The following is a 15,866-nucleotide window of genomic DNA, read 5'->3' on the forward strand; positions in this document are numbered from 1 at the left end:
ACATAATCCACTGATTGCTTGAATACTCAAATATCCTTCCTTCCGTGAGAAATTGGCACATTTTCCTTTCACTCATAGGCTGCCCTAGAAAGAAATGCCTGAGCAGGAAATATTTTCCTAATACGCACATTCCTCTACCAGATTAGCTGAGATGAATACAGAGACGTTGGTCTTTGCTCCGGGCATGCTCCTCCGGAAAAAAGACAATGAGGGGTGTTTTTTTGAGGGTGTTTTAAGTGGAGGTTTCGTAACATCATGTAGATGGCTTCATATCTGGATGTTTGATAAAGTACGCACGCTTTCTTTCACTTGAAAGAGTTGTCATTGATCCCCAACGAAGAGAGGTAAGATAAAAACCCTCTTCAATATTTATTCTGTAAGAAGTTGAATGATGCACTTCTAAATGCAAAGACAGATGGTTTAATATACCAACAAGTGTTATTGTATTCGTCAGACATATCACGATGTGACTGGTAGACTCTGTAAGAGCAAAGTATTTATTCCACTTTGTATAAGTATATTAATGAATTAAACAGTCTAAAATTTGACAAAGTCTTAGCTTTAACACATTCTTACAGATTTGTCCTTGCCTCTGCTTTGGCCCTCGTAGTCATTCCTTGTAAATTAAATGTGTTTTATATTTTCATGTATTTTAAGCCTTGAATCCAGTGTTTGCCTGGGTTTTGTAACACTCGACTTGCACAGACAATTATCGACAACACTGTGTGAATAACGAAACTCCCAGGGGCCTCCTTAAAAAGCTCAAAGTAAACAAAACAACAATCGAATGATCCAGATTTTCAAAGCCATAACAATATGACTGTTTAAAGATAACAACATACGGTTTTGAAGTAGCTCTAAACACATGTTAGATGCCAGTTTAAATAAGAGGTTATTCATGGTTTTATACTTGTTCACACCTTCAATCCCCAAAAGTTTCTGCAGAGTTGAGTTCAGTCTCTTTTATTTCAGTTGATTCTTAAGAAGTATTGTCGCACAGAGGAAACGAGGCTACCGACAGATCTGGGAGATCAAGAGGTTCAGCGCTCACTGAACAACATAAACACAGCCAGGCTTTCATGCAGAGAAACTGGGGCTGGGGATGTTGACGGTAACAGTGGGACGCTCTTTGGGAAATCTGCTTTGATCGCTGCTACAAAAAAATAAATGAAAAATAAAGACAGAAATAGAAAATGATGAGGCAAACTGACGTTAGGGTTTAGATTTTTTAGCTCACATTGATGGAATTGTTTCCACCTCAGGGAGCAAAGGGAATCAGGTTCACCTATTGAATTTGTGTGCATTAAGGTTACTTTAATTTAAGAGATAAATAATGTCACTGGCTGTCTCTTCATACCTCCTCTCAATCAATCAATTGTAAAGCTTTTATTTACCATACAGACCACACACAAACAGAACGTGTGACTCATACCTTTGTTAGCAGCATTCAATCTAGCTATCTGCACCTCTCTGACCTTCACTTCCTTCCTTCCTTCACTTCTTACCAGAATGCACAAAGAAATCTATAAAGGTAAGAAACCAAACAGTGGTCCTACATGACCCAGCAACTGGGAGGGCAAGGGTCACAGAGGCTCAGTGCGTTCGACAGACACTTAACACTATGCAATGCCACATGCTGATATGTTATCAGATGTGATTTTCCTATGTTTGTCAAGTTAGCTTAGCATGTCCCCATGCTAACATGTAATAAACACACATCTGATGGGAAGGCTGATAGGTATGTCAGTTTTGCGGGAATTCAGATACAAATCAAATCAACAAAAAAAAACTACTACTTGAAGAAAAAATTAATGGGATGTAGAAGTTGTAAAAAATCCCTTTCATCCTTAAGGGAAGACGTTTAACAAAATAAAATCGCATGGCATCTACACAACATTTAAAGAGACATTTGACTCAAAATCTACCAATACCAGTTGATCACTAAAGATATGAATCAGTGTTTCACCACACATAGACGATACCTTGGCGCGCAGCCACAAATATATTTTCAATCGTTTTTTATTAATTCATTTATAAACTCACTGCCACATGCACAAGAGCGAGAGAGCGAGAGAGACGGCGAGAGATACTGCGAGAGAGCTAGATAAAGAGAGGGGTCCGCTGTCCGTATGTCCCTCCCATAAAGACGCCGACTGAGGTGCAATATTCATATCAAAACTGACGCGTCTACTCCATGGTTTAAATATTTGGATGCTGCCATGCACTCGTAGTTTACGATGATTACTGTGATACACATCAACATCAATGAGCCTCCTCTTGCACAATCACCTGAGCTAATTTTAACTAGTCGTATTTGAAACTGCTGGGTGTCATGTGGATTAGGCCTACCTCACACAGCCCCAAGAAATTCTACCTCAATTCATTTTATATTACTTATGTGTATCCGAGAGTGCAACATGACCATGATGATGATTAAAACGAATTAACAGTTGTTGTTTTAATTATAATTTTTCAGAGCCAAGTGTTAGATTTAGTTAGGCTTTTGTAATTCCCATTATGGAAGTAATCTGCTAACAAGTTACATATTAGTAATTAGGGTGTGAGGAATTTTACACAATTTAACTGAGGTTTCAGACTGATTAAGAAATAATGCCCCTCATGCCTTTGATTATAAATGTTTCAAAATGTAGAAAATGGCATCATTCTTCCATTTTTCTCCAAAGAAGGCCCCACTCTTGTTTGATGTTGCACGCTTGTACAATAAAAGGGACTAACAGGCAGACATCTGGGCCAACTGAATTACACGTGTATCACACTCATCTGTGTCGCTCGTACTGTGATTGTCACTCGTACTGGAGATATTCTGCACACTCAAACAGTTTATATTAAAGCAGGCTACAGGTGGTTTTAGTGAACTGGCCAACAGGTGCAGCACTTCAAAGACTATCAGTTGACTTGCTAAACTTCGACATAACCTGACTTATTTGCAGTAACAGAAGTCTGTTTCTCTCACACATTGAACATCTGTACCGCTTCGTTTCTAAATTGTTACTTCACTTGCTCACCTACAGAAACCCAAGTATATACATAAATTTAGCAAGACTTCATATTAATGGACCTGTAAACTGAATTAATCATGGCATCAAAGACCCCTATGCTGCCCCAAAGCTTCCCCAAAATCTGCCTGTGTGAGACCTAAGGCTCAAATATACTTGCTTTTGAACTACACAACATGCTGCGTTGTGTACGCGTAGGCTGTGTGGCTTTACTCATTCATGACCACAAACAAACCTACCAAACCTTTACAGGTGCCTTTGTACATGAATATATTTCACTATATGACTGAACAAGGTAATATACAAATCAAAAATAAAACACGAGAATGGGGAGAATAGTGTCCATGAACATGTTTGACATTACTACGGCCCTGGCCAAAGGTATGTAGAAATGGTCCCAAACTGACTTAATTACCGTAAAATCCGGTGCAACCAATATACTAGTATAAAATACTGAAACACACACCGTCATTACCGCGGGTGACGCAGCCCCTATCACTGCGACCTGATGCGATTAAAAACCCATCCCCATTCATTGTGTATTGAAAGCTTTTCTCCCTCACGAGGTCATAATCATGCATTTACAGAAAACAGTGGTATATTGTTCTGTAAATAAACCTTGTGGAGTGCACTTTTGATTGAAAGACTCCTATATTAAACTCCTGAAGAGTGACCAGCGGAGTCGGGCCCTTTTTCAAACCAAACCCTACACCCTCCCCCTCTGTGACGTAGTGCACTCCGTCAGAAGTGACACTCTCAGCTGAATGAAGTCCCCTTCATCAAGGTGTAGGGTAGAAATACAGCGGCAGGCTTTGGGAAAAACTTCCCTCTCTCAGGTGGAAACGGGAACTGTGTGTTACCATGGTTACTCAGCGGTATCTTGCAGGAACGGCTTTTTTTTGTAGCTAATGCATTGTGTAAAAATATTTATGTAGCCTAGATTATTCTTATTCTTCTTTAGTTATATTAGTGTAGACTTTTTAAGAAAACTATTAGATTGAGCCTACATTGTTTATTGTAATTTATAATTTCAGCTAAGTTACTGTAATTTCATAGAACAGGGTGTCCTAAATTAATGCAAAGACAAGGATAATATCGTTGAACATCAGAGCAGCAAAAAGTGTATTTTTTTGTTGTTGAACTGAGATTTCACAAAGACATCAGAAGTAGAAAAATAAGAAATAAATATTAACAGCGAAATGTTGTCTGCAACATGATTTAATATTCTTTTGTTTTTGCAACAGTCCCTGTAAATATAAAACACATACATTTGATCCTCGGTAAATTACACATTTGAAGTTGTTAACGTCTGTGTGAGGCTATTAAATGTCTGTCTTAGTCGGAGCAGTGTTTGAACTCACAGGTTGCTTCATCCATGACTACCGGACACATTAGGTGTTGCACGTGATCCGAATGTCGGCATCGGTGGTGCAGACTCGCTGGTGAAGGGTTTTTACGACCCACTACCACTTCCCGCTAATTGGTTTGGGACGGACTTAATAAAGTGGGTAGGGAGAGGGTGTAGTGGCTGGTTTGAAAAAGGGCCTGTGCCTCACGACTTTCCCTGCAGGCTGGGAGAACAACTACCGTACTGTAGCTAGTAGGAGCGCAAACTCCCGAAAGTGAAAACAGACAGAACTAGAAGAGCGACACAGCTGCACAGAAACTGCACGTTGTAGACATCGCTGAACACAATATAAATCGTCACGCAGGAAGACACTTTAAACGTTTTTCTCTCTCTAAGAGACCTTCAAAACAGGGTGCGTCTTATATTCCGGATTTTACGGCAGTTGCCTGTTGAATACTTAATATCTATTTTGCTTAATTTGTTGACAACACCTGACCAATTCTGAAGACAATATGGACAACAACAGCCAGCCTTCACATGATGAAGGTCGAGTTCGCTCCTGTTTCTTCAGCGCTGTTGGGCTGTTCACCGGAGACATGAGACTCTGCAGAGAATGGGTGAAAAGTATGTTTTTTTTTTTCCATCTTCAAAGTCACATGCCCATTGTTATTTAATGAATTATAATGTACCAGTGATTTTGTCAGTCTAAAGTTAACGTTGACAGCCTATCAGAATGAATTCCTTTTCCATATACTGCAGGACAGGTTTTGGTTATCCAACTGACGGACTGGATTTTCCGAGGGGTGGCCCAGGTCATGTTTGTTAACAACCCTCTCAGTGGAGTCCTCATCACATGCAGCCTTTTCCTGCAGAACCCCTGGTGGGCCCTGAATGGTCTTCTGGGGACCCTTATCTCCACTGTATCCGCAATGTTGCTAGGACAAAACAGGTCTGACGGCATCTCCTTATCCTTACTTGACTTAATCAAAGAAAATGAAAACATTTTCCTCCTACTATAAGCCATTATCGCCGCCTCTTCCACTTGTATTCCCTGGGGCTTCACTTTCCTTAGATGTCCAACTGTGCAATTTTCAGTTCGCCTCTCATATAGACTAATTGTGTTTTGCACTCACGTTGACTACATCTGTCACACTCGCATCAGGGAAGCCATATCAGCGGGTTTGCATGGCTACAACGGAACATTGGTCGGCATGCTGATGGCTGTTTTCTCCGCCAAAGAAAGTTGGTACTGGTGGCTGTTACTGCCAAATATGTTTATGTCCATGTTGTGGTAAGTGTTAGCTTCATTTTCATCTAATTGATTAAATGGCACACACTTAGTAAGCGACAAAGGCAACAGCATGTCGCAATTCACAAGTTACGAGCAAATGAACACAACAATTAGTCCATTTTGTTCTGAACTTTTTGGTAGAAAATGACAAACAAAAAAAGACCATTGTGCAGAGCGTCCTTGAGCTACAACATCGGAAAAAATCCAAAGGTTGACTGGTGTGTGCGGCAGTAGCTCAGTCTGTAGGGACTTGGGTTGAGAACCGGAGGGTCGCCGGTTCAAGTCCCAGTGCAGACCAAATATGGACGTTGGTCTGGTAGCTGGAGAGGTGCCAGATCACCTCCTGAGCACTGCCAAGGTGTCCTTGAGCAAGGCACTGAACCCCCTCCCCACCATCAGCTCAGGAGCGCCCACTGTGGGCTGCTCCGTCACTCTGACATCTCTCCATTAGTGCATGTCCATAGCATCCTGTTTCTGCATGTGTGTGTTCATGACTTACAGAGTGTAAAAACAGAAATTTCCCCTTGTGGGGATCAATAAAGTAAATCTTTCTTAAATCTTATATTAAACTAAGCCTGGATGATGGCTTGAGCAAAAAGTAAATATACGTGAACGGTGGAGATAATGCACAACCATACAATTTCTCAGCTTCCCCCTTCCCTTAATTCGAAACAAAAATCAACCCAGGCAGGGTCACAATGTCTACATGTAATGGTCTGCCTTTCCGTCCAATCAACATGCCATTTCCTCTTCCTGTTTACAGCCCGGTGGTCTCCAGTGCCTTGTCCTCAGTCGCCAGCAAATGGGACCTCCCAATATTCACCCTTCCTTTTAATATTTTGGTGTGTCTACACATTGCAGCAACAGGAGCCAATCACCCCTTCTTCCCAGAGGTACGACGCAGCCCTGCTATACATTTAAGAGTGCAGTGGCAAATGAAGCTCACGTCACTGCAATTTCAGGTGGATATCAAGCCAAATCACCTCCATGACTCCATCCAAAGCCTCAATATCTCTCAGGTAGAACAGGAATTGGAAATCTCAACACAATCTAAATCATTATGCTGGCTATATTGCACATATGCTTCCTCCATAACCAATTGTTTGAAACATAAGTCAAATGTAGGCTTTCTATTTGCAGCTCTTCCTGTCAGTGCCAGTCGGTGTTGGCCAGGTGTACGGCTGCGACAGTCCTTGGACAGGAGGGCTCATCCTTCTGGCCCTGCTGCTTTCCTCACCAACTATCTGTTTCCACGCCATGTTGGGCTCAGCTGCTGGCATCCTGTCTGGTATAGAGACTCTCTCATTTGCATAGAGATGTGCATAATTTCTGCTGCGGTTTGAGTGGCAATGTTGGCTCTTTAAATAGAACCATGGCATTGTTGCGAATAACCCACCTCATTTCTCTTTTTTACATAACGCTGTATAGCCTGTGTATGTTGATTTTTTAAGAACCTGACATTTTTGCATTTGTCTCCTTCTAAATAACAAATTCAAATCCTGAGCTCGTCTCTCGTGTGTGGTACAGGACTTGCTCTGGCCGCTCCTCACAAGGACATTTTCTCAGGGTTGTGGGGATATAACAGTGCTCTATCCTGCATTGCCATTGGAGGTGTATTCTATGTCTTAACATGGCAAACCCATCTACTAGCTGTAATATGTGGTGAGATTTACAAACATCATGAACACTATCCTGCTTTACTTAAACTGTTTTTATTAAAAATCCAAAAAAAAATGTTTCTCCCAAGCTCTTTTCTGTGCATTCATGACTGCTGCGACCTCGAACCTGATGTCCATGGTACGTCAGAAACTTTGCCCCGGACTCAAACTCAAAAAACATCATCTGACGACCCAGATGTCCCTCAAATCTTGTGTCACACTCTCCTCTCCTTTGACATCCCCTTTCAGCTCGCATTACCGGCCTGCACGTGGCCTTTCTGCCTGTCAACTCTCATCTTCCTCCTCATTTCCTCTGAGATCCAAGACATCTGCAGACTGCCTCTGTCTGTGGTCTCCTACCCCGAGGAAAATCGGCGCTACCGGAGACAATTAAAGGCCTTGGAGAAAGCTCAGCACTGTCAGCAGAGCAGCAGCCAAAAAGAGGCCCAGCAGAGGGAGAACAGTGGGCCAAATGTCCACTTGGTGGTGGAGATGGGCTGCAGTGAGTGAATCTATGTCTTGCCAGGCTCCTAGTCCTAACCTTTGTGGCAGTTAAATTGTCAGAAATTAAGGAACAATATGGGTATATACATATTTTGGCATTTCCTATCTTGCATAATACTTGTTATATAAAATAGCTGGCATTGCATCGACTAAATGGAATTTATTTTCTTATGCAACACGGCTTGTCATACCAGCAGAGGGCAGCACTATCCAAGAAAAGATTCGCTGTTGTATCATATAAATCTATTAATACTGAGGAAACAACATCAATTTTGAATGCAGGGATACATTTATGTAAACTATCATTGTAAGCAATAATATAAATCATTTTGCATGGAGTCTTGTGATGTAACAGGAAACAGAACTCACTTGAGCTTTAGTGGTTTCTGTGAGATACAGACAATGAGCCTTAGAGGAGATTTTAGGAAGCGCTCCCCCAGCAAAAACACCCTCTTCTCTGCCAGGCATAATCCATCAATGCCTTCTGCGCTCAAATCTGTCCTATTGTTTCCTCTAAAATTTCTTATCTCCATTTTGACTTCTCGCTGTGCCTCTTCCCCAGTTTGACATGCTTTTCTAACCCCCCTTTGTAGCGCCTCTACCTCTTCTTCTTCCTCTTTCTTTATCAGTATTCATCACCTCTTTCTTTGAGCAAACCCTTTCTCCTTTTTCTCTTAAGCGAGCAGATTCTGACCTCTGTGAAAAGAAGCTACTAGGACGTCAGCTCATACAAAAAAAAAACATATACAACCCTGCCTGGGTCTGTCTGCATTTATATTAACATTTGGAAAATAGTGTGTCATTATTGCCATCTGCCTGTCTGGTTATGTGGAGCACAGGCACAAGGCTGCAGTCTAGCCAGTGCTACACATAACAGTCACACTCCCAGACATGTGTGGGTGCTGCAGTACATCGGGGGAGAAGGTGTGAGACGAGGGTAGGGAAAGGAGTTGAAAATGAGACAACTCATCTTCTTGCCTGGTGATAAAATATGACTTGTTATGACAGATTCTTGAAGTGTAATGTGCCTTTTTTGTCTGACAATTCAACCCCAAAAATCCAAATCATTTTTACTTAATAGTCTAAAAGCAGAACAGAGGAAACTCTCCTCAATTCTACATTATTGTTTTCTATTATCAAATCTAACCCGGAGGTTAAAGTGACCGTACACGGTGGGTTCATTCGTTGACCTTTGAAGGACAGGATAAGTGCGGGTAGAGGGATGGTGCGAGCTGAGGTGGTGTCACTTCCCCTGTGTCAGTGCCGTGCGCCCACAGCAGTGTGATTCACCTTCCTAAGTCCACTGCAGGAGGTGCCCACTGTTCCCACAAAACATTAGCAGGGTGGAAAGAGGGATGGGGCTGAACCTTTGAGGGACAAAGCCTTGCCACACAGTCACACAAACCTTCATGCATGCAGAGAAAAAACATGTCCCTGTACAGACTGTTTGTCCACTTCTGTGTCTGTCAGTGAAGAATAGCAAGTCCTATATAACAATATTGGCTGGGGTATTTTATAACCGCTGATGATTATGGATCTGTATCAAGACAAAGATATCAGCAGCACTAACAATGGGGAAAAGGGAAAAGGGAACTGTATTCAGAATGATCCAATGGTGTTGATGTTGATGGATCTGTCATTTATCCACAAAGTTAAAAGAGATGGATCAGATTTGACACAGTGTCATTACATAAAAGGATACTGTTGGCATTGGATTTCTGTTATATATTCCTAAATATGTTTGATCCATTTTGCATAAGCATGACAAATTTGGCTAAGGGCATCAATGGGTTTTTTAGAAAAGATCTGAGGCATTAAGCATACAAATGTACACAAAGGACCATGTTATGTAAGATTCTGTGACTGGTTTGTCAGAGACTCTTACATAACAATGTTAGTAAGAAGCCTAATCTGTTGCAGATTCATGAATGGGTTTATATGGGCTACAATTGGCTATCACCGATCGCCTATTCACCTCCCTCCAACAATCACCATAGATGCTTCAACTTGATACGCTTTCTAACTGTGCATGCTTACATTTGAAGTATTGCATTAAAAGGCTTGAGTGTAATGGCCATGCATATAGAGTAAACCATTGAAATCAGCAGTCAGATGAAACTCAGGCAAGCAATCTGCTACCCTTAAATGTGCTGGTGTTTAGTGGTGGGGGAAAAAAAAGTGCTTTGGGGATTTATTTTAGATTCAGAAGGGAAAAGTTGCCAACAGGAAATGTGCAAAATGTGAAAAACAGCAGATAGACATAGATAATGTAAGTTATAGCTAATATGCACACTTTCAAATCATCGTCAAATGCATACTCTCATACAAAGTGTGCAGAGGCTGGCTGACTTTTAGCAGTTGTCTATGGTTCAGTTCCTCGTCAAACCCTCAATCAATGTCATTGTTAACATGTAAATCATTGGTTAAAGACCTTCCATCCACCTTCCATTGCACAGTATTAGATATCTGTTCATTATATTCTTTGCTTGAATATTACTACTTTATAAACCTGACCTATAGTGTACACACTTTACTGTTAGGTCACAGCTGTACACATAATATGTCACAATTTCTGTAACTCCTATTTCTACCTGCAATGTTGTTCATATTTCAGTGTACTCATAATAAATTCTAACTGAATTTGACCAGTTTTTAATTTGTGTATTGGTTAGATGTTGTACAGTATTTCATTTTGCACCTCTTAACCTCTGTTCAATTAAAATAAAGTCGAACCTAAATGACATTACAGGAGTTTATGTTTCTGCATTTTTTTCCATTCAAATTAAAGAAATCTGATTTTACGGTCTGCTTTTAATGATGTAGATTTGTTGAGTGTAGTTAGTTATTCATTTAATTTACAGCTTATGTAGATAGCTAACGTGTAGAGATTCAAACTGCAGATGTTACAGTTACAGTACAGGTGGAACATAATGTCAACTTTGAGATGGCACTGGAGGAAAGGTCAGAGCATCAGCAATTTTTTTTTGTCTGAAAAAGAATGTCTGGACCAAATGTAGTTAAACATCCAACCCTTCACACAGCAGCAAATGCCATTCACCTGTATCTCAGGATTTATCAACATTACAGGGACATCCGCAGCCAACCGCATTTACCTGCTTATTACAGCCACGTTAAAGGAACTTCAAAATTAACAGCAAAATTAGGAATAATTCCCCTGAATCTCAATATCTCAATTAACGTACCTGTATCACGTGAAGCCCTCCTGTTGCACACCTATCAAAACTTTTTCCTCCTCCTCTTCATCAGGTGCTTGCGGTCCGACATCTTACAAAACGAGCCTCGAATTGTATTTAATTTTCATATTTACCTTGTCACTTTCCTGGCTCTTATAATATTCAGTTCAGTTCATAGTGTGTCCGTCAAACTCGTCAAACTAACTTTTAGTTTAACTTGTTTCCCCGCTTGACCTATGACATCATCTGGACGGATCCACTTACACGGGGTGGGATAGGGGGGTTCAAAAGGTCTGCCTCCCTGCACCTTCTTACAGGTAAGGCAGCCTGTTGACATTGCGGGAATGTAGGCATTTTCAACAGGCAAAAAAAAAAAAGAGCTGAAAACCCATAGAAAAGTACACCGATGACAAGTCATAATTTGTAGATACAGAGTTGGAAATATGAGTGTAAAAAATAATAATATAAGTGATAGTGCCACAATGATTTGATCATAATTCAGTGTCAGTAAAAATCCCACAACAGTGACTGCATATCTTGCAGTTTTGACATTCTATATCATTATTACTAATTTGAACACATTTCTATGACTTTATTTTGATGTCTCTTATAACAATGGCTTATATTACGTAGCTAATCCTATCTAAACTACTTTATAAAAATGAAAACTTTTAAAACCTTCCTTTCCATTTTCAACAATTAATGCCATATGTATGACTTTTATTGTCATGATTTTGACATTCTACCTTAATTTTTCCTCATGATTAAGACTGCCAATAATTTTAGAATTATGTGCATGCCTCTCATGAGGTACACATTATCCGCTCATTTTTTGCTTTTATTGTCAAAAACAGGCTTCTAAAATACAAAATGACAGGCCAAAAGGAAAAACCAACGGGCTGAAATTGCTGCAGATGTCCCTAAAATTCTTTAAGTTTTAAAAGGTGACTTGGAGTGGTCTAGACTGAAGACCCTTGTTCTCTTGAGAAGATGATAACAGACAGGGTCCTCGAGGTCTTTACTGAGGTAATCTGCTTCTTAGTTACGTGCTTATTTCTATATCTTTTACATAAGAGTTGGCAAGCATGTTTGCATTTATTGATTGATGTTTACACAACATCCCTACACATGGTTGAAGTGGTTGAATAATATGGAGATGGATTGCAATAGGGTAGAATACACTAAAGATATGATTGGCTATGTATTACAGCAGACCAAAAAGGAGCCTTTTCCTGTCTCATTTTATTAGCCTATATTTGATTACCAAACACATTTTACTCATACAGCTTAAGTGAGAACAAACAAAACAAAGCTATTACAGATTTTAGTTTCATCTTTTAGCAAAAGAACAAACAACACCACAAAAACACTGAAGGCAACATGTAAGCTCGCCACCTTCCCGCCCCCTGACAGCTTGGTCCTTTAATTAGAGTTATCATCTCTGAGACTGACAGTTAACTTTGTCTGTGTTTCTGTGAGAGCGACACAGCTTGAATGTGTGAACACCTTGTCCATACAGAGTCAGACTGTTCCCGTGGGCAGGAAGAATGCGCGCTGTGTATAAGAGCCTGCTCTGATTCACCCTCTCCTGCTCAATCTGTGAATAGTATGTAAGAGCTTGCGATCTGGCGCATGACGCTCCGGGCTCGACATGTTTCAAACCAAATATGTCTGCTGTTTCCTGTAAGACGAAAGGAGAATCCACAGGAAACTCCATCCCTCATTGGTTGTGCAAAGAAGCACAGCAGAGGAAGTGTTTCCATGTATGTGCACCCTGTGACACTGGTTTCCGCACGGCTCCACTGCCAGCTACACAGTCGATGCTGTGGAGGAATCTGGTACTATGATCTGGAAATAGATATAGTGACTATATAGTGATTTTTCAATGGGAGTAAAAGCAGCTTCTGAACGGATGACTTGCTTGGTTTCATTTTCAAAAAACAGTGACCTTCATGTGGTGATCATTTTTATATGAATATGTGGGTTTGTTGGATATTCCTAGATGTTTTATTAACTCCAAACAAGCACTCATAATGTTACCCTGTTGCCCCTTATGGGTAAGGAAATGCACATGTGATTATTGGGTGGAGGAGGGGGTCAGAAAAGACGGAGGGTTCTCTTTCTGATACCGAAGAGAGAGGTATTTTGTCAGAGACTATTTAACCTTTCAATGTCTGCTTTTTCCTTCCTGTTTCAATGCATGACTAGAAATAGAGCCGTGCTGTTGTATGCCTCCGCAATACAGTCAAGTTGCAGTTTTTAACCGTGACTGTTGCTCTTGCCAGGACAGTGGAAATATATTTTGTGTTGGAATTCTTTAAAAGATCACATTGCTAAGCAGTAGGTCTACATTCATCTATTTTTGGCAGATTTGGATAATCAGGACCGGATTTTGGTATCGGATGTGTTCTGGTACTAATGGTATCATTCTTCAGAATTTCAGCATGCTTTGGCTGTACCCAGAACAGTCTGTGTGTAGAGAAAATGAGGCAGAATGCAATAATCCTTACTTCAATCTAGACACCCATCAATAGTCATTTAACAACAGTTTGTCTTTAATTGATGTCTTTAAATTTGAGAAATAAAAGCAAAAAGATGCAGCTTCTCATTTGTAACTCTAATCCTTCTTCTCAAGTTGCTAGTCGGCAACACAACAATAAAAAAGGATTTCATAGCTGGAAGTCCTGTAACCCTAAATGCTGGCTACACCAGAAGCCCCCCAAAAGTGTTCATCTCTCTTAGAGTCTACATTATTGTTAGATGATGCCTGATTGGTTCTGAGATTGGGCCTAAATTACTGCAGGAGAAGTTGCACCACAATCCACAGGTAGGACATTACCCCAAAGACCCTCTCACTTTCTCATGGGTTTCTGTGAATGACTGAGTGTGTGGCAAAACCACAATGATCAGGTGTGGGAGGTGAGATTGTCAAACAATTGTTTGCATTCTGTGAATGAATCAAACCAGCTGTAAAAAGCTGTAAAAAACATTTAAAAATGTTTCCTTTTGGCATTTCTGAGATTTCACGATCAGGAAGATGGAACTGGCATGACCTTGACCTTTGATCAACAACATCGTATAAGATCATACTTGAGTTTAAGCGGACATCTGTGCCAAATTTCAAGAGGTGTTACAGATCGCTTTTCGTGAACAAGAATGGGACGGGAATGGCAGCAAGAAAAGTGTGGTCCAAAAAAAGTCACAGTTTACTTGACATCAGAGCATAGTAAGAAATATCATCATGTTATCAAATATACGTATGTGGGAAATTGCGTAGAAACATAAAAGGTGAACTATTGAATTATGGCCAAAATCATCCTTTGGGAAATGGTGACCTTTGAAAAAAAAATTGGTTCGTTCAGTCCAAAGGGACATTGGAGCCGCATTTAAAGAAACTCTCTACGGGTAAACTTAAAATATGTTGTTCAGAATGAGACAAACAGATAACCTAAGTTGAAGTCGAAGATAGGTTGATGGGTGGATGCCTGGATGTTTACACCTAAAACCGCTTGGTTCAAGTTTACATGTTTTCTCTTCCAGGAAAAAAAATCGGCATCAGATTTTGATTAATCATTCCAAAGAAGTTGATTTATCCTCGTGTTTTTACATATCTTGATTAATATCTGAAAAATGTTACAGGGAATATGCACATCGTGGTGTTTAAAATCTACATAGAGCACAAACATCTAACAAACTATCAGTATGTTACATAACTTCTATTAGTGCAATAATTCAAGTTGAGAACAACAGCAGACAGGATTGTGTTTATTCTTCATCACATTCATGCATTCATTTATTAGCAATCAGTCAAAAACCGATTATCTGGAATTATCAGCTGACAGGTAGATCATTATTTAAGCTTTATGCAAACGCTGATTCCACCCCTAATGTTTGATTAGTCTCTGGAAAAAGTATTGCATCCCTTCCATTCTTAACTTGAAAACAGAGCTAAATGATAATGGGTAAGGGATTTTATTTCTTCACAGTAAAATAATATATAATAATAATCTGTTATTGCTCTGGTCTATGCTGTAATAGTTGTTGTACAGTCACTGTTGGGAACTTAGAATCACTGTCAAAAAATTTTGATTCCTGTTCTGGCAGCCTGTATCCTTCACTGAGCGCTTCTGAGGTGATATCAGACATTTTCTCCAGAGGAAAATCATTTAACACTTCCCAAACAACACATGATTTTTTTTTTTTTTACACGTTCACTTACATAACTTAAGGGCAAGTTGCCCTCTCCTTCACACAGATGTTTGCTGTTGGTTATAAAGTGGCTCATTTGCATTGCTTTGTAATTACCGTCAGTGGCACAATGTGAAGTTTCTGTGCAGAACTGCAGAGGCGGATGCATTTAAATGAACACCTGCACAGTCTAATGTAGGCAGGAATCATTAAAATAAATACTGCATCTGTAAAGCCTGGTGACCTTTGCTGTGAAAAATCCATTACCAGAACGAACAAGGTAATTTCAGCTTCAGGAGACAAACCACGACACATTTAGAGTGCAGGTCAGTGGCTGTTTAAAAGGTTGGAATTTCTCCTACTTTCTTTTTATACTCTTTTCAGTTTTCACACATTTTCTCCACATCCACTAGTTACTTTTCAAGAGTATGAGTTGATGTGTTATTCCGTGGTGAAAGCAAGTGAGACAATCAGGGATAAGATTCACTATTTCTTTATTATTTTTAATGTCACGATTGTCGGAAAACGAGTAGAGGTGGACCCAAGTGCAGAATGAACTAAAAGCCTTTAATAAACAAAAACTTACTTCCAAGATTCAACAAAAAACACAGGGATCAAAAACAGGGAGCCACAGAGGAGCACGAGCAAAAACAGACATACCAACGA

At 40.1% G+C, this 15,866-nt stretch overlaps 1 protein-coding gene across 2 annotated transcripts; it reads left to right on the plus strand.

Annotated features, from left to right (window-relative positions):
• Nucleotides 1-60: 60 nt before the first annotated feature.
• Nucleotides 61-10,561, plus strand: LOC132992020 (urea transporter 1-like). 2 transcript variants are annotated; one of them, XM_061061094.1, is made up of 10 exons: nt 61-344; nt 4,873-4,989; nt 5,125-5,314; nt 5,528-5,656; nt 6,420-6,549; nt 6,619-6,675; nt 6,797-6,944; nt 7,184-7,318; nt 7,404-7,453; nt 7,564-10,561. In XM_061061094.1, the coding sequence occupies exons 2-10, from the start codon at nt 4,878-4,880 to the stop codon at nt 7,822-7,824; spliced, it is 1,212 nt and encodes a 403-aa protein (XP_060917077.1). In that variant the 5' UTR covers nt 61-344; nt 4,873-4,877; the 3' UTR covers nt 7,825-10,561. The 2 variants fall into 2 exon arrangements, with proteins under 2 accessions (XP_060917077.1, XP_060917078.1); XM_061061095.1 differs by lacking the exon at nt 61-344 and having other exon boundaries at nt 366-4,989.
• The last annotated feature ends 5,305 nt before the right edge of the window (nt 10,562-15,866 follow it).

The sequence above is a fragment of the Labrus mixtus genome, chromosome 17 (genome assembly GCF_963584025.1).
Source record: "Labrus mixtus chromosome 17, fLabMix1.1, whole genome shotgun sequence".
Lineage (NCBI taxonomy): Eukaryota > Metazoa > Chordata > Actinopteri > Labriformes > Labridae > Labrus > Labrus mixtus.

Excerpts from the sequence above, each read along its gene's own strand:
- LOC132992020 (XM_061061094.1), top strand. The coding sequence starts at position 4,878 with ATGGACAACAACAGCCAGCCTTCACATGATGAAGGTCGAGTTCGCTCC. Across the intron at positions 5,315-5,527 it reads ATGTTGCTAGGACAAAACAG|GGAAGCCATATCAGCGGGTT; the intron begins GTCTGACGGCAT and ends CACTCGCATCAG. Across the intron at positions 6,945-7,183 it reads AGCTGCTGGCATCCTGTCTG|GACTTGCTCTGGCCGCTCCT; the intron begins GTATAGAGACTC and ends TGTGTGGTACAG.